This window comes from Sceloporus occidentalis, unplaced genomic scaffold (assembly GCF_023333645.1).
Source record: "Sceloporus occidentalis isolate IW3139 unplaced genomic scaffold, rSceOcc1.0.p SCAF_1, whole genome shotgun sequence".
Classification (NCBI taxonomy): Eukaryota; Metazoa; Chordata; class Lepidosauria; order Squamata; family Phrynosomatidae; genus Sceloporus; species Sceloporus occidentalis.
Genome location: NW_028316981.1, coordinates 160,322,278 through 160,350,267, shown reverse-complemented (window position 1 = coordinate 160,350,267; position 27,990 = coordinate 160,322,278). Strand labels below are relative to the sequence as shown.

Below are 27,990 nucleotides of genomic sequence, written 5' to 3'. Positions count from 1 at the left end.
TTCCTACTCAGTGCCGTGTTCCCCCTTGCAAGGTGGCCTGGCAGGAGCAGGAGCAGAGAGTGAAGAATGAGACATACTGGCTGCCTCCACAATTTCAATGTCACGGCAGGACAGGCAGGCAACTAGCTTTTCCCGTGAAGCACTGTGAGCCAAGAAGAATTCGTAGGATACTCCAGCAAGAACAGCGCCCAGTGTGGGGCCAAGCCAGTACACCTGGGAGAGAAACAAAAAGGGAGAGGCTGGGTAAAAGAGAACACAAAGTAGGTTTGAAAGCAACAGGTAATCCAGAGGAAAGGGGTGAGGGGGAGAGAAGATGGCACAAAAGTAATTGAGATTGGTAAGGTGGCCATTTTACACTGCAGTTGAACCACCTTGATGGGGCATCAAGAGAGACAAGCAAGCATTGCCTTAGGAGGGCCTAAGTAAATCTAGCTGACAGCACAAAACTAGAGTATCCAGAGGAGGTACTGATGGCAACCACATCTGAAAGAAAACTACATTCACAGCACTTCCTTCATGTATGCAGACTTCATGCTCAGCTCCTCAATTATAAAATTCAGGGAATGGAGAACTACTTAAATACATAGTACCAGAGACAAGGTAGTATGTTATTCATCTCTGAACAGAAATCCAACAAGCATCTGCTCACCCAGTGATGCTCCCAGATTCCTGTCACTACTGCAGGTCCCAGTGATCGGGCCGGATTCATACTGCCTCCAGAGAATGTGCCCTGTAAAAGCATCATATTGGCACAATCAGTGATGGTCATGTACCATTGTCTTCCTTTGTTCCAGGAACTGGTTTGCAGTCAGTCTTTCTTTTTTAAAAACCCAAAAAACTCTTGTCTTTTTAACTGGTGTTTATCATTTGTCATTCTTAAAGCACCCTAGCTGGACTAGGTACTGCATGGAGATTGAGAGATAGGAAAGTAACACATGCCTATCACTTGGTATTTAAACAATTCAGCTTGCAGATAATTTAATGTTGTATATGTAAAATGTTGGTTTGTGTGCCAAAGAAAACCCAAGCAACAAAAATCCAGATTCTGCAGGCAGAACCTCCCAGTTCTGTGCTATGCAGAAATCATGCAAATACATACATTTCCTTATAAAATTATTCTGTATGCAAATGCATAGTTTCTCTGGTACACTCCTCCACTCATGATGATAATGACAATGACACCATAATACTTGGAACATCCCACATTATCCAATGACATTTAACTGATTTCAAAACTGAAACTTAAGGTGTGTGATGTGACGGTACCTTCTTTAAGACCTAGGTTGATTCCACAAAGAGGAACTATGTATTTCATACAGAATAACCAAGTACCTTCTGAATTAGAGAGGTGGAATCAGCCTAGTTCTTAAAGAAGGTCCCGTCCTGTCACACACCTTAAGTCTCAGTTAAATGTCATTGGATAATGTGGGATGTTCCAGGTACTGTGGCGTCATTGTCGTTATAATCATCAGTGTTGTCACTGTTGTTTCATTATTTCAATGGAGTAATCCTCTTCTAAGCCCAGGCATCAAGCAGGGGAGAGATTTTACAATGATATATGCAGGTGTAAAATCTCTCCCCTGCTTCATGCCTGATCTTAGAAGGGGATTACTCCATTGAAACAATGAAACAACACCAACAACACTGATAATGATAATGACAATGACACTACAGTATCGGAACCATTGGCAATAATCTTTGAGAACTCCTGGTGAACAGGAGAAGTCCCAGCAGACTGGAGGAGGGCAAACGCTGTCCCCATCTTCAAAAAGGGAAAAAAGGAGGATCCTAACAATTATCGTCCAGTTAGTCTGACATCTATACCAGGAAAGATTCTAGAGCAGTTCATTAAACAGAGAGTCTGTGAACATCTAGAAAACAATGCCATAATCACAAAAAGTCAACACGAGTTTCAGAGAAAGAAGTCATACCAGACAAACCTGATCTCTTTTTTTAATAAAAATTACCAGCTTGTTAGATGAAGGGAATGCTGTGGATATAGTATATCTTGATTTCAGTAAGGCCTTTGACAAAGTTCCCCATGATATTCTTGCAAACAAGCTTGTAAAATGTGGGCTAGACAAGGCAACTGTTACATGGATTTGTAACTGGTTGACTGGCCGAACCCAAATGGTGCTCAACAATGGCTCCTTTTCATCCTGGAGAGAAGTGACCAATGGGGTCCCACAGGGCTCTGTCCTGGGCCCAGTGCTATTCAACATCTTTATCAATGACTTGGATAACAGAATTGCGGGCATACTTATCAAATTTGCAGAATACACCAAATTAGGAGGAGTAGCTAATACCCCAGAGGACAGGATCAAGATTGAAAATGACCTTGATAGATTGGAAAGCTGGGCCAAAGCTAACAAAATGTATTTCAACACGGAGAAATGTAAGGTACTGAATTTAGGGCGGAAAAATGAAATGCACAGATATAGGATTATGGGGGACACCTGGCTGAACGAAACTACGTGTGAAAAGGATCTGGGAGTCCATGTAGACCACAAATTGAACATGAGTCAACAGTGCGATGCGGCAGCTAACAAGGCCAATGCGATTTTAGGTTGCATCAGTAGAAGTATATTGTCTAAATCAAGGAAAGTAATAGTGCCACTCTATTCTGCTCTGGTCAGGCTCCACCTGGAATACTGTGTCCAGTTCTGGGCACCACAATTCAAAAAGGATGTTGAGAAACTGGAGCGTGTCCAAAGGAGGGCGACTAAAATGGTGAAAGGTCTGGAAACCTTGCTCTATGAGGAACGACTCAGGGAGCTGGGGATTTTTAGCCTGAAGAAGAGAAGCTTAAGAGGTGATATGATAGCCCTGTTTAAATATTTGAAGGTATGTCATGTTGAGAAGGAAGCAAGCTTGTTTTCTGCTGCTCCAGAGACTAGAACGCGGAACAATGGATGCAAACTACAGGAAAAGAGATTCCACCTCAACATTAGGAAGAACTTCCTGACAGTAAGGACTGTCTGACAGTGGAACAAACTCCCTTGGAGTGTAGTGGAGTCTCCTTCCTTGGAGGTCTTCAAACAGAGGCTGGAATTGGCCATCTGTCAGGGATGCTTTGATTTGGATTTCCTGCATGGCAGGGGATTGGACTGGATGGCCTTTGCGGTCTCTTCCTATTCTATGATTCTATAACACTGATGGTGATTCCACCTTTCTAATTCAGAAGGTACCTGGTCATACAACATAGTTCAAAATCAACATGGATCAACAATAGCTTTTAAGAGTCTCTTTAAATCCCAGGAAGTTACTGTACTCAGATTTAATGCTGAGTAGAAGTGAATAGACTGGAACTCTGCTTCACATGCTTGGTGAGAAAATGTCCCCAAACAATGAGAATTACATTTGGTTTCATTCACCCTACATACTGCTAGAATGTGGTCCCCAAGAGCCCTCCCAAATTGGAATTTCACCCTGGAGAGTGGGGCAAGTGTCCCTCCCCCACCCCTTGCATTAAAGGGACATCATGCTTGACTAAGAAGGTGCTTACTGCAGCTAAGGCTCCTGCTATCACAGAGAAGCCAATGGCCAAGATCCCAGGCTCGCCCATTTCACGCCTCCGATGGTCTTCGACAGCAAAGATGGTGAGAGCCAGCTGGAAGGTGGAAAAAACCTCCATCCCTAAAGCCTGCCCAGCATTTCTCTCAGTGCTGACCTGAAACAGAGATAAACAAGAGATACAGTGGAGAAGAGGAATAGTTGAGCATGGGTACTGTGAGAGAGAGATATTAGTGCCAGGTGACTTTTACATACATCTGTACAGGATCACCAGCATGGTGTAGTGCTTTGAGTGCTGGACTATGATTATGAAGACCAGAGTTCAGATCCCCACTCAGCCATGGGAACCCACTGGGTGACTTTGGACAAGTCATGCTTTCTCAGCCCCAGAAAAAGGCAAAGGCAAACTCCCTCTAAATAAATCCTACCAAGAAAACCCCATGACAGTTTTGCCTTAGGGGTGCCATAAGTCAGAAATGACTTGAATGCACACTGTAGCAACTATAAGGAGCCTTGACTTCTAATGTATTTAGAATCAATCTTGCGCATACATTTTTGGACATTCTATATTAATTGCACCTTTGGATAATCAAAAAGATTTATGTCTAGGATATCAAATGTGAAGTAGTAATTCTCATTATCTCTCTATATTATGAAATATTTAAATGACACTACAAAAATTATATGGCTAACATTTAAAATTGTTACAAACAAGGGATATGAGGAAAAATTATATATATGTGTGTGTGTGTGTGTGTGCGCGCGCCCGCGCGCATGTTACAGTAACCTTGTGTTAATGTCATTCTAAAGTAAAGTATGTATACTTTGCTATATGCAAGTTGCCTGCTGACTTGTGGAGACCCCATTAATTTCACAGGGCTTTCTTAGGCAAGGAGTACCAGAGGTGGTTTGCCATTGCCTTCCTCTGAAATACCCCTTGGTATTTCCTGGCAGTCTCCCTTTCAAGTACAAACCAGGCCTGACCCTGCTTAGCTACCAAGCTCAGGATCTGGTAAGTTCAGGGTATTTATTTAGATAATGTCAATTTGATCTCCATTTCAGGTTAGCTGAATATAAAAGTAAGATTCTTGAGGGGGGGGGGTCAAAAGAAGAGTGTTTGCTTCACTCTATCCAGAGATTTCCACCCTATCCAGAGATTATTGAATGAGATTTATACAGCCAAGTATCCCGCAGGGGGAGAAAGGACAGCCAATTAGCATACGGTAGCCCCTCCCAATTTGCGGGGATGTGTTTCAGATCACCTTGCAAAAATGGAGACTCGCACATATTCGAGTCCCATAGAAAATAATGGCACACATGCTGCTATTTTATTAATGGCCGCTTGTCTCTCCCACAAAGAGCAAGACCACAGATTCCAAGTCCACGGAAAAGGGAGGGACAACTATATATTTAAAGTAGCCAGTAAGGGCAAAAGGACAATGGGAGCAAAAGTGACAGGTAGAGAAGATTAAGAGGTGATATGATAGCCCTGTTTAAATATATGAAGGGATGTCATATTGAGGAAACAAGCTTGTTTTCTGCTGCTCCAGAGAACAGGACCCGGAACAATGGATGCAAACTACAGGAAAAGAGATTCCACCTCAACATTAGGAGGAACTTCCTGACAGTAAGGGCTGTTTGACAGTGGAATGCACTCCCTCGGAGTGTAGTGAAGTCTCCCTCCTTGGAGGTCTTTAAGCAGAGGCTGGATGGCCATCTGTCAGGGATGCTTTGATTGAAATTTCCTGCATGGCCAGGGGTTGGACTGGATGGCCCTTGTAGTCTCTTCCAACTCTACGATTCTGTGATTCTATTATTTTAGGTAGCCACTGCTAGGACTAGGTATTCTGCTTGCTCAATCTAGTGATCAAGATTCCCTTGGCTTCAGTTAGCTAGAATTCAGTAATGATGCACAACCACTAGGCTTACAGTCAATGACATACCACACACCATGACTGATGCAGCCCCTCTGAGAACCAGTAATTACATATTTTTATTTTTATTGCTGGCTAAGGAAGGCAGAATTAACTTTCATTTCTTTGGATATCTTCTTGTGGGTTGGGGAGGTAGAGAGGAGGAGGAAAAGGAAGACAGAGGAATCAGGTAGTTAACTCACCTTTGTGACCAAATGCCCAATGGCTGAGGTAGGCAACACAAGGTAGAAAACCCCAGATGCTAAGATGGCACCCAAACACTGAGCCAAGATATAGGTTGCCGCATGCAAAACATCCAGTTTGCGGGTGCACAGGAAGGCCATGGTAAGTGCTGGATTGACTTGAGCACCACTGATCTCTCCAAAACAGTGAGCCAAGCTGATAGCAACCATGCCAGCTGCAAGGGCTGGCTGGAGCGGGGAAGGGAGTTCCTCTGTAGGACCAGCTGGGGATGAGGCACCCAGCACCACCCAGACAAAGATGAGAGTGCCAGCTGCTTCTGCCAAGAGGCAGCTCCAGAACCTACGACTCTGCAGTTCCTGAAACAGAAAGAATAAGGAAGGGGTTGTTCTCACTGGCTTATACTCCGGTTTTCAAATCGAATTCAAGGTGTTGCGTTCCTACTGAAACCCGATTTTACTCTAGAACAGTTCTAGATTAACCCGCAATCTTTTCCACTATGATTCGAATCTGTATCGGTGTATTTTATTTAATCCAGGTTAGAGGCTTATAAACCGGAGTAAAAAAATAGAAGGGTCGACCCTTCTATTTTTCCTTGATTCGGGATAGGAATAGGAGTATTTAAAGGGAACGATTCAGCCTCTGAATTGGGTTAACTGGATGGGAGGAGCGGAGCGCGATGGGCTGGCTCGGGGGAGTCACCCTTTCTTTGTCCCCATCCGCCGTCCGTCGCCATCTTTGCCTCCCTTGTCCCTTTGTCTGCCGAGGTCTTGCGATAAGAGAGCAGGAGCAACAGGAACTCCTCCTATTTGCTCCTGCAGGACATATCCCCGCTTCATGGCTTAAAAGACAGCTCAGGGAGCAATCTTCCCCAAAGATACTCTCCCCATGGGGCGGCCAAAGCGAATTTGGGGACCCGAGGCTCTTTCCAGGGGAACTATGGGATGGGTTTTGCAGGACATATCCCTGCTTCATGGCTTAAAAGACAGCTCAGGGAGTTCTCTATAAGCAAGCATATTGACACAAACATCTGCTCCAGGTGCAGGTGAGGGTCCATGATTGTCGGTAAAGAAAGTAGTAATGGCAAAAGAAGGAGGGAACAGACAACTGGAGGACTCTTAAAAGCTTGGGCACTTATGACGCATAATAGCTTAAGCGCCTTCTTATTGGTCATTTTAAAAAAAAGCGCCAAATTAAAAACGAATTACAAACAGTCAATAAATGGAAACGCAGGAAACAGCTAAACCAGTTTATGTTACTCCGGTTTATTGTGACGTCACGATGATGTCGCTTTGATTGACAGCCGAAAAAGGTGAGTGCAAACGAAATAACGCTAAAACCGGTTTATATATACACCGATTCATTCTTGAATAGGAATGAAAGCGGATCATTTACAGCGAATCAGTTGGTACATGAGAACAAAGAAAAAAAAGTGATTTGGAACATGGGATAACACCCGTGTTATTTTGAATCTGTTTTACTGAAACCGGTGTATTTTAAATTGTTGTAAATTGTAAGTGAGAACACCCCCGAAAAGTCAACAGGTAGGGGTGTATCCTACCAACAACATAGCACAAAAGACATATACTTTATTGGGATATGCTACTGCAACTATCAAACCTTTCAGTTAAGGTGAGACAGTAGATTCTCTTCATCAGGTTTTATAGCAGCCCTCTGGTCTGTTCAAAGCTATAGTTTAAAATAAAATCACAGTCAGTGTAGATTTTGCTGTATGGATCCACTGGGGATTTTGTTGTATAGATTCAGTATACAGGTTTTACCCGCACACAACATAGGGATGGATACCTGTTGCTCCAGTGCACCCAAATTAGGCAAGGATTACATAATTTCATCCCATTATTATTATTTAAAAATATCTTCACTGTGACATCTGCAAGGATGAAGAATCGTTAATTTTTAAAAAGTCTATAAGAATACTGTATTAACCAGAAAATCAACCAATCCTATCCTTGAGGCAAAATGAGTGAAGATGTGACACTAGCTGAACTAGGCCTTCAAACTCCAAAGTGCTCAAGCATATTCTTTATCTTATTCATTCCCAGCATAATCCTGTGAGGTAACCCACAAGGGCAAGGGTGGGAATCATACAGCCCTCTAGAGTTTGTTTCTGACTTCAAATCCCAACAGCTCTATGTCTGACACTGACACAGGACTTCAACTCCCATAAGCCTTTGGTGGCAGAGACCCTGATATTGGGAAGAAACGGAATGGAATAGTGAAAGTTTGTTTTGGAAAGAGTGTGGGAGTGTAAGCATTGGGCATTGTTTTCCTCCCTTTAATCTGAGGAACTAGCTGAAATTAAAGTGATTTGGTCACCTCTGAAGTAAAGAGAACAAAAACGACCAGCTCTGAACTACAACTCCCATGAGCCTATAGAGTAGGCGGGCTCCATTTTGTGGGCAGAGAGGAGACACTGACACAGGACTTCAACTCCCATAAGCCTTTGGTGGCAGAGACCCTGATATTGGGAAGAAACGGAATGGAATAGTGAAAGTTTGTTTTGGAAAGAGTGTGGGAGTGTAAGCATTGGGCATTGTTTTCCTCCCTTTAATCTGAGGAACTAGCTGAAATTAAAGTGATTTGGTCACCTCTGAAGTAAAGAGAACAAAAACGACCAGCTCTGAACTACAATTCCCATGAGTCTATAGAGTAGGCGGGCTCCATTTTGTGGGCAGAGAGGAGACACTGACACAGGACTTCAACTCCCATAAGCCCTTGGATCAGTATATGGGCGAGGCTTCTTTAATTAATGGAACCACTGAAAGACAATAAAGCTCTTTAGATCCCCCACCTTCTTAACTAATGGCACAGAGGCAACATCCAGGCAAGGCTCTTTGAGGGAAGGCAAACAGCTGTTTTTTCCCCCTCTATCTTCGAAGGAGCAGTGGCAGAGACATTATTATTGTGAAACAACACTCTTGACAGCACGGACTATTGGTTGTCACTGGTGAGGAGGTGGTGCAGGACACGGAAGATAGCTTGCAGCCCCTGGAGGTGTAGGGGCAGAAACGCAGAGGGGTTCTAAAGCTTTTCATTTTACTTCTTTAGTAGCTGGCAGTGTGAAAGCAACATTGGGGCGAACCTCCGGACTGGCTTGTGATTTAGCTACTGTTATTGACGGGGTAGCTTCAGAGGAATAAGGAAATTTGGAGACCTTCATATAACTCTTTATCTTGCTGGTGGTAAAATTGTTTGGGGGAAATTCTTTAATTAGCTTAATTGACTTAATTGACTATAGTTGTGAGTAATGCAATGACAAAAACAGTTAACTTAGTGAATGTGAGGAATAAGAAGAAGAGAGGAGAATCTGAAAGGAACAAGGAAAGACTGAGATAGAGATAAGTAAGAAAACAAGTAAATAAAAGAAAGTAAGGAAGTAAGAAACAAAGTAAAGAAAAGATAGGGGTGAGAAATAAGATTATTTTTGAATGGATTAATTAGATCCCTATAGTGGAAATAAAACTGGATTAAGAAGATACAGTCTTAGAGACTGTAATATATAAGCTGAATTAATTAACAAGTGACAATATCTGTCTAACCTAAGAGAACTGAAACTGTTATAGTTAAACAACACATTACAATGTTATTGTTTTATTTTATGCAGGTGCGTAAAGTAATTTGAGTTTGTGAATTAACAGGACAAAGCAATTTAAAGCTAATATTGGGAGTTAAGTTTGATATATTTGTCAGATTCATATGGAAACTAGAGACGCTGCAAGGAGGAAGGTAAAGAAATAACAACAATTTTTACAGATAATATTTGTATATTGTTACTTCCCTTTTCTTTCCCTACCTATAGAGTGTGTTATTTTGATATTTGTAGATTATCAGATATATACGCAATGGGTGTGTAAAATTTTCTTTATATATCCTACACTAAAAATCTTTGTTACAGAATTAATTTAATAGCGAAATAAGTAAATCTGTTTAACGGCATATAATTACTAACAGGAGGAAATGGCTAAAAGCAGCAAAGGACTAACACAATCACAGCTATTATTGACAACAAGAAGAGGTTCAATGGAAGACTCAGTCAAAATAACGGACCCCAATATACGTATCCTGGATGAAATAAGGAAACTACAGCAGGAAATAAAAGATGCAAGGCTGGAAACTAAAGAAGATATCAGAAATGTATGTGTGGAATTAAGAGAAGAAATAAAGGACACAAGAGCTGAGATTAGGAAAGATGTTAAAAAAGAACTAGACTCTTTTGGGAAAAAAATTGACAAATTATCAGAAGATCTTAATAAGACAAAAAAAGAAGTTGAACAGATAAAAGAAAGAACAGATATTTTAGAAAAATCATCTAAAGACTTTAGCCAACAACAAGAAGAACAAAGACGTATGGATTGGAACAACGAATTACGGTACAGAGAAAAATGTATCAAATTAAGGGGTCTGGCTGAAAAGAACAGAGAAGATCTATATGAAAGACTCATTCCAGCCTTGGCAAACTATGTTGATATAACTCCAGAAGAATTGGAGATGGAAATAGACAAGGTTTTCCGGATAAATTCTCCCTTTAATAAAGAAAGAGCTACACCAAGGGACATTGTAATTTGTTTTGCAAGGACTAAAGTTCGGGATAGATTTATCCAACAGAGTTACGAATTAAAATTAGTGATTGAAGATACCGAAATTAAAATATTTAAGGACATCCCTCCACAAATAATGTTGAACAGGCAGAAGTATAAACCTTTGACTCAACTCTTGAAATATTTGAACATTGACTATAGGTGGGAAAGGATAGAAGGTCTAACCTTCTTTTATCAACAGAAAAGATACAAAATAGACACTTTAGAAAAAGCTAACGAAATAGAAACCAAAATAAAAAAAGAAAATAGAAGCAACGAAGGAAAAAGATCAGAGGGAGAATATACGAAAAAGGAATGGAAACCAAGTAAAAAGAAAAATAAAGACATAGATAGTCCAATTAATGAGGAACAAAAATTGGGAAGTTTTGAACCATTAGAAAGAACGGAAACTGATCTACTGATTCAAACCTAAGGACTATAAAGCAAGGAGACAGCTGTTGGGCTAAATCTATATTGATTACACAAGGTCTACTGAAAAACTTTGTACACGAAAAATAAATAAATAAATAAATAAATAAATAAAGATTTAAATAAGTAAATAAAAGGGGCGGAAGGGGTGGAACAACATTAAAATAAAATTAATAGCATTAACCAAAAATAGAAAGTGAAAATATAAACAAAATGTCAACTAAAGTAATTTCTTGGAATGTAAAAGGAATAAATTCGAAATACAAAAGAAGCATAATTTTCCACCAACTCGAGAAATTAAAAGGAGACATAACTTGTATTCAAGAGACCAAGATTAAAACAGAAGATAAGAGATACCTAAGAAATCCCAAGCTAGGAACATGTTATACATCAACAGCTAGTAAAAGTAAAAAAGGGATTGCATTATATGTTAATAAAAAATACGATTCAAGAGAAATTTTTTCGGACACAGATGGAACTTTCCTTGCAGTGGAAATAAAATTACGAAATTTAGTTTTGTTAGTAATTGGAATTTACGCACCTCACGAGAATAAAGATAACTATTTTTTAAATATACACAAAAAAATTCAAGACTACTCATATGACAATATCTTGTTGTTAGGAGATTTCAATGCGGTAATAGATCCCAAAGTTGATAGAAAATCTGTGAAAGGGAAAAATATTAAAAAAACACAAGGAAAACTACCAAAAACTTTCTTTGTTATGTTAGAGGACTTAGCTCTTAGGGATGTGTGGAGACATAAATATGGGAAAACAAAAGATTATACCTTCTTCTCAGAAGTTCACAACTCATTCTCAAGAATCGATTTATTTTTAGCATCCAGATTTCTTCTCCCATATATTCAATCATCAGATATTCTTGAAAAGCCAACATCAGATCATAACCCAATTGTTATGAGCATTCAAGAAAGAAAATTAACATATTCTTGGAGATTAAATACGGACCTTTTGAATAATGAGAAAATTACAAATAGGGTGAAAGAGGAAATGCGATGGTACTTTAAAGAAAACATAACGGAAAATTTATCAATGAATACAATATGGGATGCAAGTAAGGCTGTGGCTCGAGGAATATTTATTAAGATTAATGCAGAACAAAGAAAGGAGAAAGAGCTAGAAGAATCTCAATTGAAGATTAAATTGAAACAAAAAGAACAAGAGTGGAAAGCAAAAGGGGATAAAAAATTGAAACTAGAAGTAGAAATATTGCAAGAAAAGTTGAAATCACTATCAATCAAGCAAATTGCGGCCAAAATAAGAACAATAAAACAAAAAAATTTTGAAAGCGGCAATAAGGCAGGAAAACTGCTAGCATGGAAACTTAAAAAACATAGAGAGAAAAAAATCATCAATATGATTAAATACAAAGGAGAACATTATACTACACAAGGTGAAATTATAGAAAAATTTACAAGCTACTATGAAGAACTTTATGATGATAAGACTGAAATTGTAAATAAGAAAGCAAAAATCAATGAATATCTGAATAAACAGAATATTAAGTGTATTGAGGAGTACCAGAAAGATAATCTTAATAAAGAAATTTCAACAACAGAAATCTTAGAGGCGATCCAAAAACAAAAACTAGGGAAGGCTTCAGGTCCTGATGGTCTATCAGCAATATATTATAAAAAACTGAAAGAAGTATTATTAGAACCGTTTAAACAAACACTTAATGAGATACAAAACAATGGTTTACCTGAATCATGGAAAGAGGCACTAATAACGATAATTCCGAAAGGAGATAAAGATCCCTCAGATATAAGAAATTATAGACCTATATCTCTCACTAATGTAGACTATAAGATCTTTACAACGATAATATCTGAAAGGTTAAAGAAAATCCTAACGGAATATATACATAAAGACCAAAATGGTTTCTTACCAGGAAGACAAGGCCAAAATAACATAAGATCCTTCATAAATGTTTTGGAGTACTATGAACAACACAACGAGAAAAAATTAGCATGCATTATGCTAGACGCAGAGAAGGCCTTCGACCGGATAGATTGGGACTTCCTTATAGCAGTCATTGTAAAAACTAATATGGGCGATAAATTTGAAAGATGGATCAAATCAATTTACAGTTATCAAAAAGCAGCTTTACTTATAAATGAAGAAAAATCTAAGAACTTTAAGATTGGAAGGGGTACGAGGCAAGGATGCCCCCTTTCCCCCTTGTTATTTATACTGATACTAGAAATACTAGCTAACCAAATAAGGGAAGAAGATAAAATTAGAGGGATCAAAATTCGAAATACGGAATGTAAATTAAGGATATTTGCGGATGACATTGTAGTTTTCTTAGATGAACCATGTGATAGCATTAAATATATGATTCAAATCATAGAAGAGTATGGTGTACTAGCGGGATTCAAAATAAATTCTGAGAAAACAACTATTCTTACAAAAAATCTTTCAAAGGATGAAGATAAGAGACTTAAAGAAATATCAGGATATTCTATTGAAACCAAAATCAAATATTTGGGAATTTACTTCACAAAAAGAAACATGGAACTTTTCCAAAACAATTACACAAAAACATGGCATGAAATAAAAAAAGACTTAATTAAATGGAGTAAATGTAATTTATCCCTTATGGGAAGAATCGCCACAATAAAAATGAACATCCTGCCACGAATGTTATATCTATTTAGCAACATTCCAATAATAGCAAACGAGAAATGTTTTGATATATGGCAGAAAGACTTGTCCAGATTTCTATGGCAAGGTAAAAAAGCAAGAATCAAATGGAAATTACTTACAGAAGAAAAAATCAAGGGAGGATGTAATCTACCAAACTTAAAGATCTATTACTACGCAACATGCCTTAATTGGTTAGAAGAATGGATCAGCCTAAGAGATGAAAAATTGCTGGATTTGGAGTGTGCAAATTTAAATATGGGAATCCACGCATACTTGTGGTATGTTAAACCTAAGGATAAAAGCAACTTTAATCACCATGTGTTGAGGAAATCATTAATAAAAGTATGGTATAAAATTAAAAAACAATTCTATAATCGCATCCCCAAATGGGTTTCAATTCAAGAAGCATATTACAAAAGAACAAAAGACAAGGATCAACAATGGATAAAATATGAAGACTTAATTTGTAAAAATATGGAAGGGAAACTCATCATAAAAAAGATAGAAGAAATTAATATAAATGGAGAAATGCAGGACTGGTTTCTATACAACCAACTAAAAAGCCGCTTCAAAACTGATAATGAAACAATCGGTTTGACCAATGATAACAATGAACTTGATAAAATAATATTTGATAAACAAGGAAAACATATATCTAAATATTACAAATTACTGAAGGGAAGAGATTTGGAAACTGAAGTGATTAAATATAACATGATAAGATGGGCACAGGACATCAAAAAAACAATCACTATAGAAGAATGGGAAAAATCGTGGAATGGGACAAATAAATTTACACTCTGTCAAAATTATAAAGAAAACTACCTGAAGATGTTTTACAGGTGGTACTTAACGCCTCAAAAAATTCATCAAATTTATAAATCAGGTAGTGTTAGTTGTTGGAAATGTGGAAGACCAGAAGGAAACTTCTTTCATATGTGGTGGCTGTGTCCCAAGACAAGGAATTTTTGGCATCTGATTCATAAGTTTATAGAAGATATCTTTAAAATAAGTATCCCTTTTGAACCGAAATTGTTTTTACTGAACATGGTGCATGACATTAAAAACGTTAAGTTAGGCAGAGTTATTTTATATATGGTTACGTGTGCAAGAATGTCCTTTGCACAATATTGGAAAACACCAAATATTCCACCAATCGAGGAATGGCTGAGCAGACTTTACGAGGCTAAGAATATGGACATATTGTCTGCTTTACTAAAGGGAAAATCTGTAGAAAGCATGGAAAAAGAATGGAGTGTATTGAATTTTATTGAAGGAAATGTGTTACTAAACAGTTCAAAGAAATAAGGTTGATATATAATTGAAAAACGGAACGCACCATGTGAATTTAACATTATAAGTTATAGACCAGGAACAAATGTATAGATTACAGTATATAGTAACATCCAGATATAAGGGAAGGAACAAATAGAAGGATAACAATATGGATGATCAGATGTAAATATTTGTTATATGCTTAATTGTTTAAATGTGTAAATGTTGGTTTTAATAGGGGTGTTTCTAAGGTTATGGGGTTTCTTCTTCTTTATTCTTTAGATGTTGTAATAGTGTATTCTAAATAAAATTATTAAAAAAAAAAAAAAAAAAAAAAAATCCCAACAGCTCTAGCCAGCACTGCCAATGATGAGAAAAGCTGGGAGTGGAAGACCAACAGCATCTGAAAGGCTGCACTTTTCCTCCCTCTGACACTGACAAATTCAGTATATTTAGTCAGAAAAATTAATCACAGTTCTGGAATATGTTTCCTACTAGATCCCAAACAGATCCCAAAAGAAGATCACCCACCCTGCAAAAAGCAATATTCATATCCTAAGCTTCTAGCATTTGGCAATCAAAAACTACACTTGCAATGAAAATGGAATTTTGACTATCAGCTACCAGTTGGCTTGCCTTCTGTGTATTGTCATTGTTCCAGACCAAGAACCTTCACAGGGGAGGGAAAGTCTTTGGATAACACCTCTGAAGAATTCAGACTGATAGTGCACCCCAACATTAGATCCTGCATCCAGTTAGTGAACTCTAGGAAAATATCACTGCTGTTGAACCCTTAGGGTAGGATTAATACTTATATTTAAAATGGAAGAACTCTATGCCTGCCCCTTGGAAACAGTATCTGTCAGCCACCCAGAATGTTTAATTCCTGATTCTGAATATCTCAGTACAGTGAACACATTAACCCAAAATACACCATCTTTGCAGTGTCATATTTTCCTTGTTTGTAGCCATAAAAAGCAATCAATTGCTTTCCTCTCTGACATGGAAAGCAATTACTGGTAAGCAAAATATACACACAAAGACAAACACTTATTTTTTTTTAAAAAAAATTATTCTTTCCAGTAGGTATGAATTTGATTTTAAAACAATAAAAGAGCAACAGACATTTTGGAAACACTGGTGAATATTTTTTAAATGGCCATTTAATTGTAGGTTAAGATAATGGTAACTAGTGTGTTCAGGGATTAAAACAAGGCAAAAGTACAAGGACAAACATAGCTAGCAAGACAGAAAAAGGAATATTTAATTGAGTATAGAAAAGGAGTATGGAAAACAGGTCAGATGAGCAAACTAATGGAAAATTGGAGGACTTATTATCAAAAATAACAGGCGGGTGGAAAAACTACAAAAAGATGGGAAGATGGGGAATGAACATCCTATTTGACTTCCTGTGGGACTCAAAGAGGGAAGTCCTTACTTACCTCCTTGATGCCCATGGTGCCTGGCTTCCAAACTCAGAGTGAGAGAAGATGTGTTGTTGTTGCCATCAAAGTGGTTTATCATACCCTATCCTTCCCCCACTTTTTGCCCTCCCTCATCGTCCCAGTTAGGAATTGGATCCTTTTAAAGATGAAGCAGATGCAGTTCAGAGGAAGATGAAAGGGAGGAATATCTTAAAACAGTCAAATACTCAGAAGCAGAATTGGAGGTCAGGGTTCAGGAAGTATCCCAAGAAATCCCAGTAGACTATTATTTATAATCTGTGCCATCAACTTTATCACAGTTTCTTAGAATGTCATTGACACTCGTGGACTGAGTTCAGTCAACTATGCTTCTATGCTTCTATGCTATTGTCCTTGCTCCTTCCAATCCAGAGTCTCTGGGGAGAAGAGAGAATCTCTTGGGATCATCATTATCACCACCAGAATCATTTTTACATAAAAGCTTTGAAACAATTCTGTGGATGGAGGAAGAATATGATCCATGCTAATTCCAAGGATGTCAAGGCAACAGTTTCCTTTGAACTGAACCTAGGACCTGATCTGAATGGAGTTGCCACAGTTACCATTGGTCAAGATGGACTTTATTTCTGTGTGATCAAAGGTGATTGCACACAAACTTCAGGAAATTTACATATGCAGTAGATAACAGGATTGCAGTAGGGTTGCCTCTAAAGACGGAAATCCTTGATTATGCATTAACTATGCTGCTAAATTTTCCATTAATGTGTTTGAGTACAAAAATATCACAGAAATGTTTTAAATTATTTAACTGTATATGGGTAGCTTTCATTCTAATTTATCAATAATTTAATTTTAAGTAAATTGGGATGCGGTGGCCTAGTGGTTAAAGACGCCAATTCTGATGATCATAAGGTTGGAAGGTTGGCAGTTCAAGGCCTGAGTGCTTCATGATGCGGTGAGGTCCTGTCACTAGATCCACTTCTGCCAATCTAGCAGTTCAAAAACATGCAAAGACAAGTAGATAAATAGGTACCACTTTGGCGGGAAGGTAACACTGTTCAGTGGAGTCATGCTGGCCACATGATCACCAGAGCAGTCCTCGAACAATGCTGGCTCTTTGGCTTAGAAACAGAGATAAGCACCGCCTCCTACAGTCAGTTACGACTAGACATTCATGTCAAGGGACTACCTTTACACGTGTAGAAGGAAGCATTTGAGTGTGTATGTGAGTACTCCTACCTATGTGAGATTGAGTTCTGACTACATCCTATTGATCCTCATTTCTTTTTGTAATGTGAGAGGTGCAAAGGAACTGTGGGCCCAATGCAACAAATTCTTTATTGTTAATTTGACATCACATAAACTTCCATGGCTCAATGCAATGGAATGCTAGGATTTGTAGTTTTGTGAGCAATTTAGCTTCTCTGTCACGAGCTCTGGTGCCACAACAAACTACAAATCCCAGGATTCCATAGCATTGAGCCATGGCAGTTAAAGCAGTGTCAAACTGCCTTACTTTTGCAATGCAGATTCAGCCTCATTTTGCAGAAGCGGAAGTAAGCCAAGGACAAAGAGGGGAAGTGAGAGAAGAGTTGCCTTTTAAAAAGCAGCTTAAAAAGTGGGATGGCAAAGAATTAATTTATCAACACAGTTGAGCCGTATGGTGTTATATAGAATGAGAGCCTTAAAACCAAAGTGCAGGAGAGGACAAAGCTTTAGAACAGAGCTTCCTGCTATCTTATAAAATGTGTCATACAATTCAGTCATACCCATGTTTGCAGAGGTCATAGAAATAGAGGAAAGAGTTTGTACTGTAGAACGAAACTGGTGAGCAGGAGAAAAGCTTAACCTACCTACACATTCCTCCCAGCCAGTGCCAGTCCATCAGCCTGTTTTTTCCTTCACGTCTAGAGTTGCCATATCCCGCCTGGGGGCGGGACTTTCCCAGTTTGGGGCAGGGCCACACGGTCCCGCCCCAGTTTGGCCCCGCCCCCGGGACTCCCCCCCCCAGCGAGGCCCTGGAGGCAGCTCCACCCCTCCCCATGGCTGTGTCCCATCCTCCCTGCCTGGCTCAGCCTAGAGAGCAGGTCTTCAGGACACCTGCCACTCAGAGCTATTGCCAGCCCACTTCGTATATATGTCTTCAAAAAGGCATTACTTTCCAGGTTACAGTGAGGGGGAAAAAAGCCATAAATCGTTCATGTTTCACTGGGAGTCTAAACGCCTCATCTTTTAAATGTATACTGCGTCAGTATTCTTGTAATTCTTTATCACAGGATCGTTTTTGAGGCCCTAAACAACTTTACTTGTAATATGCAAATTTCTCTCGAAGCTGACAAATGGAAAAAAAGCAATCAGCCCTCCACTTGGGTTGGTTTTCAATGGCTTGGTGAAGGAAGAGCTTTTGCCTTGCTTGTAAATAGGAAGGGCTTTGGGGTAGCAGAAGGCTGCAGAAATAGTTTGACCCCCCCCTTAAAAATCCATGGCTCAGTGCTATGGGATTCTGGGAATTGTAGTTTCTTGTGGCACCAGAGCTCTCTTGACAAGAGGCTGAATGGTCCACAGAGCTACAGTTCCCAGGATTCCATAGCCTTGAGGAGGAGGAGAAGGAGGAGGAGGAAGGGTGCCTTGAAGGGCAGAATTGGGGCAGAGGAGGAGGAGGAGGAGGAGTTGGAGGAAAGCTGAGTCAGTGGCCATTAGGTCTGCCTTGGTTTTTTGGGTTTTTTACATTATTTTTAAAAATATAAAATACTTATTTTATTTTATTTTATTAATTTTTATTATTGCTTTTTATTTTTTTATTTTTGTATTTTTATTATTGCTTGTTTTATTTTATTTCATTAAATTTTATTATTGCCTGTTTTTATTTTATTTTATTAATTTTTATTATTGCTTGTTTTTATTTTATTTTATTAATTTTTATTATTGCTTTTTATTTTTTTATTTTTTTATTTTTATTATTGCTTGTTTTTATTTTATTTTATTAATTTTTATTATTGCTTGTTTTTATTTTATTTTATTAATTTTTATTATTGCTTTTTATTTTTTTATTTTATTAATTTTTATTATTGCTTGTTTTTATTTTGTTTTATTAATTTTTATTATTGCTTGTTTTATTTTATTTCATTAATTTTAATTATCGTTTGTTTTTATTTTATTTTATTAATTTTTATTATTGCTTGTTTTATTTTATTTCATTAATTTTTATTATTGCTTGTTTTTATTTTATTTTATTAATTTTTATTATTGCTTGTTTTTATTTTATTAATTTTTATTATTGCTTGTTTTATTTCATTAATTTTTATTATTGCTTGTTTTAGTTTATTAATTTTTATTATTGCTTGTTTTATTTTATTTCATTAAATTTTATTATTGCCTGTTTTTATTTTATTTTATTAATTTTTATTATTGCTTGTTTTTATTTTATTTTATTAATTTTTATTATTGCTTTTTATTTTTTTATTTTTTTATTTTTATTATTGCTTGTTTTTATTTTATTTTATTAATTTTTATTATTGCTTGTTTTTATTTTATTTTATTAATTTTTATTATTGCTTTTTATTTTTTTATTTTATTAATTTTTATTGTTGCTTGTCTTTATTTTGTTTTATTAATTTTTATTATTGCTTGTTTTATTTTATTTCATTAATTTTAATTATCGTTTGTTTTTATTTTATTTTATTAATTTTTATTATTGCTTGTTTTTTATTTTATTACAATAATTTTTATTATTAAATATATACACCCCTGCCTTGTTTTTTTATTATTTTTTATTATTAAATATATGCAAGTGCATTTTTTGTGTATTTATGGTGCTTTGAATGCTAACAAGTCTGCCTTTCTTGGCCAATTATAGTGGTGGTGGTGATGATGATGATGATGATGATGATGATGATGATGATGGTGATGGTGATATTGATATCAACAAGCCTCTGAGGCACGGCCAATGTAACTTGCTGTGATTTTTACAAACTCATGCGCAGTGAAGAAAAACCACCGTCCCTTGCCCAAGTACACACTTCTGAGAAGTACAGTTGAACCCGAGGGCAAGTCCATTTCTGCCATCTGTCTAGGAATAATGCCAAAATGTCCTCCATTTTGATCATGCCTAAAAAACATGCATTTATATTAAGATTTTTAAAAAAAAACTCAATTTTTTCGCATGTCCTCCATTTTTTAAAAACGTGTCCTACATTTGAAAATGTTGCCCTACATTTGTCCTACATTTGTCCCGGTTTGGAGGTCCTGACTTATGGCAACCCTATTCACGTCAGGCCTATTTCTGGTTCTAGGGGCTTGCCTAGAAAATGATAGGAGAAACAAATTAACAAGGTTGGGAGGCGGGGGCACATTTACAGTTACATTTGTGCAACATGGACTAAGTAATTCTGATGAAATGATTACCCTATTGTTGATTGTTAAAACGATCTCTGGACTGATATTTTTCACCTAAAAAAAAGTCATGAGAACCTCTCTACTAAAAATCAAGTCTGTTCAGGTGGAAAGAGTGAAGTACACCTCCAGTTTTAACTAATTAAAAAGTGTGTCTCAGCTTTCAGATGCATGGGAACTTCTGCTCTGCTTTCTTCTTTCTCTAGCCAGAAATATGTCTTTTAGTAGTGGAGAAATAAGGAAGACTGGGCCTTTAGGTAGTGATTAGAACACTTCAAAATCTACAGGAATTTTAGAGGATCCATCCGTTAGATGTCATGTGTTAAAAACTCATTAGAGCCTGACTTCTGATTTTTGTCAAGTCAGCATCTGGCTCAGCAAAAGCAAGGCCTTATGTTGACCTCTCCCTGGCATATGCTTGCTCTCTTTCTGTTTGTCTCTCCTTTCTTTGGCCAGCGCTTGCTGACTTGCTGCAAAGAGCCAGAACAATCCTGTCAATGAAAAGGTGGCAACAATAGCCACCTCCCTACAACCTATAGCAGTCATATGTACTTGTCACATTTCATTAATGCCAGTGGGATCCTTCAGGTCCAAAGACTGGGGAAACCATTTTGAAGCGAGCAGCAGAAATAGGAGGCAAGCCCACACTCACTGCCTTCTCCCAAAAATATTGAAGAAGCTGCAAATATTTGACTTCATCCTAAAACCTGTAGGATGTTTCCTTTCAAAATGAAACAAGAAATACCAATATGGGTGCACATTATAGCCTTATAAATATGAAAACCTTACAGAGAGCCGTTTTTGTGCACCCAGCCCATGCTTACCATTTGATGTTTTGGCCACGTATGGCTGTCGCGGCAAAGAGACGCAGAGACAGGAATGGGGGTGCCAAGACTCTTCCCAGCCAGGTCTTGGCTGGGCCTTTTATTGTCATAATGTATACTTTAACTCATTGTCTGTCTTACAATCATTTGCTAGGTTATGTGACCAGTATGTGCTTAGGTGAGTTCCAATTAGCAAAGGAAGCAGGATGTGTAGACTGGCTCAGCCGAATCAACATGGGCTTATCTAATTATGGATAAAGCATTGTCACCCTGAAAGAGGGTCGCAATCCTGTGGTCTGCCAACGGGATTGCCACATCTCAATCTTGATGAACATTGCTATCCTGGGAGGGGGTCGCATCCCCGGGGCTCGCCAGCGGGAATGCTACATATGGCTACTTTTGTCAGTTTTAAAAAACCTTTACTTTTACTTTGTTGGTGCAAGCGATGCTCAAAATTGCGATGGTTGGAAAAATAGTCCCCCCCCCCCCCCCGATATTTTCTTTTTACTGAAAATCACATTGTTGGTCTGATTTTTAAAAGACTGTGGCATAGAGAGGGCAATTGCTACATGGAACACACACAGGCTGCACGTAGATGACAGGCTGCACAATTTCCACCCTTAATTTAGGGTTGTTCAAATTGTGGTTTTCAATCCCACTGGCTTGGCTGAAAAATTGAAGTGGAGTCATAAGACATGTGTTGTTAGATGTGGACCATTTTATATGTTAAACTAACCTAAACTAGGTACAAGAAAGTACTAGGTACAAAATTCACAAAACAGCAATATTGGCCAATCAAAGTGCAGCACCTACACGTTTTTCCAGATGCAATGGTATAGACTTCTTGAGAAATTAAATGTTCTCTGCCTAAGGAAGGAGCAAGTAGCATCATAAAGGACAGGGAGAGCCTGGACTTCAAGAGAAGTTACTTTTCTGTTGCTAACGGAGTTGAAATTTTATTGCCTGCCCTTTGTCCCTGGTCCTCACATGGCCAAGAAGGGGAATGTATTGCTGTTTTGTGGATTTTGTTGTTTTGTTGCTTCTAGCCCTGAATGTTTTCTAGGGACAAGCACATGTATGGAGGCATCAGAAGGCTCTAAAGTCCAAATGCAGGTAGAAACCCATCATGTTAAGATTGTCAAAGCATTGGGATGCACTTAGCAGGATTGGAAGTATATTGAACAGGAGCCGGCTAAGTCTGTAAGAAAAGGGTGGCACATGCATTCATGGCTATACTGTACGTTTTGCTTGCAAGAGTGCTTAGTGTTTTTTGTGGGGGTTTTGGGCCATGTGGCTGTGTTTTGGAAGTTTATTCCTGATGTTTCGGCAGCATCAGAGAAAATGCCAGCCACAGATGCAGGCGAAAGATCAGGAATAAACTCTTCCAGAACATGGCCATATAGCCTGAAAAACTCACAAAAAACTATGGATGCCGGCCATGAAAGCCTTTGGCTTCACAGTGCTTAGTGTCTTCTCCCAAATCCCCAATTCCATCAGAATCCTACTTATTTCTGAAGCCTCATCTGCACTGCAGAATTAATCCAGTTTGACACCACTTTAACTGCTATGGCTCAATGCTGTGGAATCCCAGGATTTGTAGTTTGTGGCCCCAAAACTCTCTGTTGTTGTTGTTGTGTAACTTCAAGTTCTGATTTATGGCAATGCTATCATAGGGTCTTCTTGGCCAGGTAGAGGAAGTTTGCCATGGCCTTCCTCTGAGGCTGAGAGAGTGTGACTTGCCCAAGGTCACCCAGTGGGTTTCATGGCTGACCTGGGACTTGAACCCTGGCTTCCAAAGTCATAGGCCAACACTCAAACCACTACGCCACTCTGAGTGCTCACTGAGAGAAGGCTAAATCTCCCCACAAATCCCAGAATTCCATAGCATTGAGCCATGGCAGTTAAAGTGGTGTCAAACTGCAGTACAGAGGGAGCCAGAGGCTGCCTAAAACAAACACAATGAAGGTCTCAGTGGTCCCCAGACTGTGCCCTTTAAGCGATTTTGGACTCCAGCTCTCAGAAGCCTCAGACATGTTGGCTAATACCCTGGGATTCTGGGAGATGGAGTCCAAAATCCTTTAGAGAGCACAGTTTGGGGACCACTCCAGAGTCAGAGCTTTTGAGAAAGCTCCGCCCCCTGCCATAAAATGGCGGCTTCGAACTGGCATTCGCTACCGCCCTCCTGGTTTCAAGATGGCGGAAAGCATGGGCGAGGCGAAGTTATGCCCTCCTCCAAGATGGCGGCCGCAGCGGCGTTGAGGTGGATTCCGATCACGTGACTCCCGTCCACTGTTCTAATATGGCGGCGCCCATGTTGAGAGGAGCGAGGCGGCGTGGCTGGAGTCTGCGTTGCGCGGGACCCAGGGTCCGAAGGGAGGCGCCCCGGAGAGGTAGGGAGCTTGGAAATAGATGGGAAATGCTGCCCAAGCAGCCCCTTCCCCGGCCCTGCCATGGACGTTTCTTCCTTTCCCGGTGTCAGGCATTTCCCCAAGGGCTTAGCTTCGTTTTATAAAGGCTTCTGTAGTTTAACTAAGTACGCGACAAGCAAAAAGTGAAAGAGGTAACGGCAAAGATGTCGGGCCTCTGTTGAATCGAATTCTTTCCTCTTTCGCTTTGCAAAGAAATCGAGAAATCGAGAAATAAAAATAGAAAATATAGGGACTTGGCAGAGCCCAGCTTTTCAGTTCAGCTGTGCCCTGAGAGAATTTTTCAACAATATAAATAAATGTATGCCTAAGCTTAAGTATATTTGCAAAATGTATCCTGGTTTTGATTGTACTTCCTCATAAACGTTCCATATTTCAGTGAAATATACTTCCAAGTGAAGTTGCTTAAAGGTAACACTATTATTAAGTTATTTAATCTCAGTGTAATATAATATTTGTATTTTTCTACCAGTATAATAGAAACTATACTCGTCCCTCCACATTTGCGGATTTGACTTTTGCTGATTTGATTCTTTGTGGATTTTATTAATTTGTTCTCTCTAGGAATATCTAAGTCCTCCAGTGCAACTTTATGGTTAACTTTAACCAAACATCACACTGAAGGACCTAGAGATACTAGAGAGAACACTCTATTAGGCATTTGTAGTTCCTCCAGCACAATGCTATGGTCCATGTCTGGCAGATGTTGACCACAGAGTTGCATTGGAGGACCTAGAGATCCCTAGAGAGGTGTTCTCTCAGGTAAAAACAGTGTTTTTGTTATTTGCGGGTCTTCCACATTCACTGGGGTCCTGTGCCCCTAACCCCAGCAAATGCAGAGGGATGAGTGTATTGACAAATCTAGATGCCAACATATTAGAATTTTTCCTGTATCCAACTTTTTATTTATGCATCCAAAAATCTTAATTGTGTTCAGCCAGACTGCAAGATCAAACAAAATGGCTTATTTATATCAAATTATTCTTCACTGTGGTGGCCACATTTTTGCATAACTTTTCTCATATAGCTTTTAACCAGACAATGAAAAGTAATGGTTTGGTTGGCACCTTTAGTATTTCCTTTTGCTCACCTGTTTCTGCTGTTTTTTTTTTTTTATCCTTATGTCCCCTGATGCAGATGTAACTTAGCAATCAAGATATTGTAAATTGAGTGACAGCCAAATATACCTACTGAAATGTTGGTCCTTCACCTGTTTTAGGGAAATCAGTGTTCATGAGCCACAGCCAATGAAAAGACTTTAATAAAGTCTTTATTATAGTCTGTATTGGCTGGGACTCCTGGGAGCTGAAGTCCAAATAAACAGGAGGACCAAATTTTCCAGCCCCTACACTGCACTTTCTTTTATTGTAGATTTTATTGCTGCTTGATTTTTACTTTCTGTAAGTTGCATATGTGTCCTTTGAAGCAAACACAACAGCTGCCTCTTAGTACAACAGTACATAGTTCAGATACAACATAGGGGGAAACTCTTTGGCATTACAAAATAAAACTCTTTTATTAAACTGAAGTTCTTTTCAGAGAAGTGAAAAACTTAAATGTTTCTGTTTTGGTTTAATTGTAGAGATCAGTTTCAAACTAGATGAGAAGACAGCCCACAGCACCTTGGACTTGTCCAGAAAGGACTGTGGTGTCATTTACCGCATGCTTGGGATTGACCCCACTAAAGTTCCTCAGAACCCTGAACGCTTTAAGGATTGGGCTGTAGTCCTGGGAGACACCACTGTGTCTAATGGCTGCCATTACTGGGAAGTGACTGTCAAACTATCACAGCAGTTCCGCATTGGAGTGGCAGATGTGGACATTTCCCGAGAAGTTTGCATTGGCATGGATGAAAGCTCCTGGGTCTTTGCTTATGCTAATCGGCACTGGATTGCCATGTTTGCCAATGAGACCACTCCTATCAATAACATTGGTAAGCCAGAGAGAGTGGGTTTGCTTTTGGACTATGAACGCAAGAAACTGAGCTTAATAGATATCAGCAAAAATATGTTAATCCACAGCCTTTCCTCTGAATTCAAAGGTCCTGTGGTGCCTGCTTTTGCCCTCTGGGATGGTGAACTGGTATCTCATTCAGGCCTTGATGTACCTGAGACTCTCAAGAGTAACTAAAAACTTTCCAAGCCCAATGATAAATTTTCAGAGGATTCTGTGCCTGAGAGATGTGGGCTGCTCAGGGTGCTACAAAAAGGAGACATCTCCCTTTTACAGTATCTTTGCTTGGTTAGGAACCAGAGTTAATAACTGTCCAAATTGCTTTCCCCACAGAAAAAGATCAGACTTCTAGGTACTGTAGTGAAACATATCTCAATATATATAGGATGAAGAGCTTAGCTCAAAGAACTCAGCAAGAGGACTACATTTGATTCTCATCTGCTGTGATAACTAATATTTGCTGCCTAGAGATTGGGAATCCATTTGACTCATAGCAGTTCTGGTTTGTCTGCTTTTTTGACAGCTATTTTGCATGTGGGATCAGCCATAGCATTTGGTTCAGTTATCCTGTGCTGGGATAATGTCATCTTCCAGATATTGAACATCAGCTCCCTTCAGCTCAGTCAGCAGGGCTAGTAGTCAAGGAGCTGTTGTCCAGAAACATGTGAAAGGCTACATGTTTCCCACTTAGGCTTTATCCATGTTCTTTAGCTGAAAAGTCTCTTCTACATTGAAAGTATAAGTTTTAATGCTGGAAAACAAGAAACATCCACTGTTAGGGAGGCCTCTGGGTATAATGTACACTGCCACTGCCCTCTGCTGGTCTGGTGAAAGGACAGTCAAACATCTAAGCATCTGCTGTCTTACTGATAAACCCTGCAGATCAGTTTAATAGGAATTACTTTAAACTACCAAGATCCCCACATTCTATAATGTCCAGGCTTGGCAGGAATATCACTACAATTATTTATATATAGTTAATATTTAGGAGAGCTGCAATAATGCTGCCATCTACCACTGCATAAGTTCAATCTAGGTAATGAGGAGGAAGGATGTAATAATAATAATAATAATAATAATAATAATAATAATAATATGATGTTTTATTTATAGACCGCTATTCCGCAATGATCATAGCGGTGTACAGTAAAAATCATAATGCAATACAAAATACAAGGTGACAAAGGAGGGAGAAGTCTCGTCCTTCAGGCAGTCCCTGATGTTGCTGGGTCTGCCTGATCGCTCCCTCTGAGGCCAAGATGACAGTTGAGGAGGGAGGGGCCTCTTCCTTCAGGCAGTCCCTGATGTTGCTGGGTCTGCCTGATCGCTCCCTCTGAGGCCAAGATGACAGTTGAGGAGGGAGGGGCCTCTTCCTTCAGGCAGTCCCTGATGTTGCTGGGTCTGCCTGATCGCTCCCTCTGAGGCCAAGATGACAGTTGAGGAGGGAGGGGCCTCTTCCTTCAGGCAGTCCCTGATGTTGTAGGCGATGAGGGATACAATTATGGAAAAACTATTCACATTTTATTATTATACTTATTTATATCCTACCTTTCCCTCAATTTGGGACTCCAAATGGCAGGGGCATTTATGTGAATTCACTGCACTAACAAATTCTCTAGGAAAAAAGTTTAATTTCATAGAAAATAATCAAGAAAAAGGATGCTGGTTTGAAAAAGACTTCATGTGCACAGTTGACAGCTGACAAAAATCAATAAAAATGAAGTTGTTTAAAACAGTGTACAGTGGGCCTGCCACATTTGCTGGGGCTAGGGGCACTGGACTTCCTTGAAAGTGAAAAATCTGCAGATGAAAAAATGACCCTTTACATGAGAGGACACCGCTCTAGGAATTTCTAGGTCCTCCACTGGCCAACATCTGGTAGACGTTGACCATAGAATTGCACTGGAGGACCTACAAATGCCTAGATTCTCTAGTATGCCTCTGTGGTCAACTTTTGGCAGACTCATGCTGGACGACCTAGAGCAGTGGCATTCCTGCCCCCAGTGTCACCTGTTGCATGGGGAGGGGGGCTTCAGGTGGCAGTAGGGCTTTCTAGAAGCAGCTTGCCCCTTCGCCACTGCTGGTATTGCTGCTGCCACCACCACAATGCCATTCTCATCATGAGCAGAGCAGCAACGAGTTTGGAAGGGCCACATTTGGCCCTTTGCTTTGCTGCCACGGTGTCATTCTCATCATGAGGAGAGTGGCAGCCAGGTTGGGAAGGCCATGCTCAGCTGTTTCCTTTGCTACTGTGGTGTTCTCAGGAGGAAAACAGTGCCATGACAGTGAAGTCATACACACCTTGAAAATATTCCAACCTAATGCCAATGAAACAATCTGAAAAATAAACCTTGATTTTGCCATTTTATATAAGG

General features: G+C 39.1%; 2 protein-coding genes across 2 annotated transcripts; one reads left to right on the top strand and one right to left on the bottom strand.

The window, feature by feature from the left end:
* Positions 1–3: 3 nt before the first annotated feature.
* Positions 4–16,053, bottom strand: LOC149322530 (aquaporin-4-like). The gene is made up of 5 exons (XM_089528519.1): positions 16,039–16,053; positions 5,630–5,986; positions 3,506–3,670; positions 650–730; positions 4–213 (listed from the first exon to the last, which is right to left on the bottom strand). Exons 1-5 carry the CDS (start codon positions 16,051–16,053, stop codon positions 4–6), a joined length of 828 nt encoding a protein of 275 aa, XP_089384645.1.
* Positions 16,054–23,533: 7,480 nt separating this feature from the next.
* On the top strand, positions 23,534–26,850 carry SPRYD4 (SPRY domain containing 4). Its single transcript, XM_089508342.1, has 2 exons — positions 23,534–23,626; positions 25,245–26,850. Exons 1-2 carry the CDS (start codon positions 23,536–23,538, stop codon positions 25,790–25,792), a joined length of 639 nt encoding a protein of 212 aa, XP_089364468.1. The 5' UTR covers positions 23,534–23,535; the 3' UTR covers positions 25,793–26,850.
* The last annotated feature ends 1,140 nt before the right edge of the window (positions 26,851–27,990 follow it).

Bases quoted from the DNA above. Each gene is read 5' to 3' on its own strand.
- LOC149322530 (XM_089528519.1), bottom strand. The intron at 731-3,505 runs GTAAGCACCTTC...ATGCTTTTACAG, and splicing joins TAGCAGGAGCCTTAGCTGCA to GGCACATTCTCTGGAGGCAG. The intron at 214-649 runs GTGAGCAGATGC...TTTCTCTCCCAG, and splicing joins GAATCTGGGAGCATCACTGG to GTGTACTGGCTTGGCCCCAC.
- SPRYD4 (XM_089508342.1), top strand. From the start codon at position 23,536: ATGGCGGCGCCCATGTTGAGAGGAGCGAGGCGGCGTGGCTGGAGTCTG. The intron at 23,627-25,244 runs GTAGGGAGCTTG...GTTTAATTGTAG, and splicing joins AAGGGAGGCGCCCCGGAGAG to AGATCAGTTTCAAACTAGAT.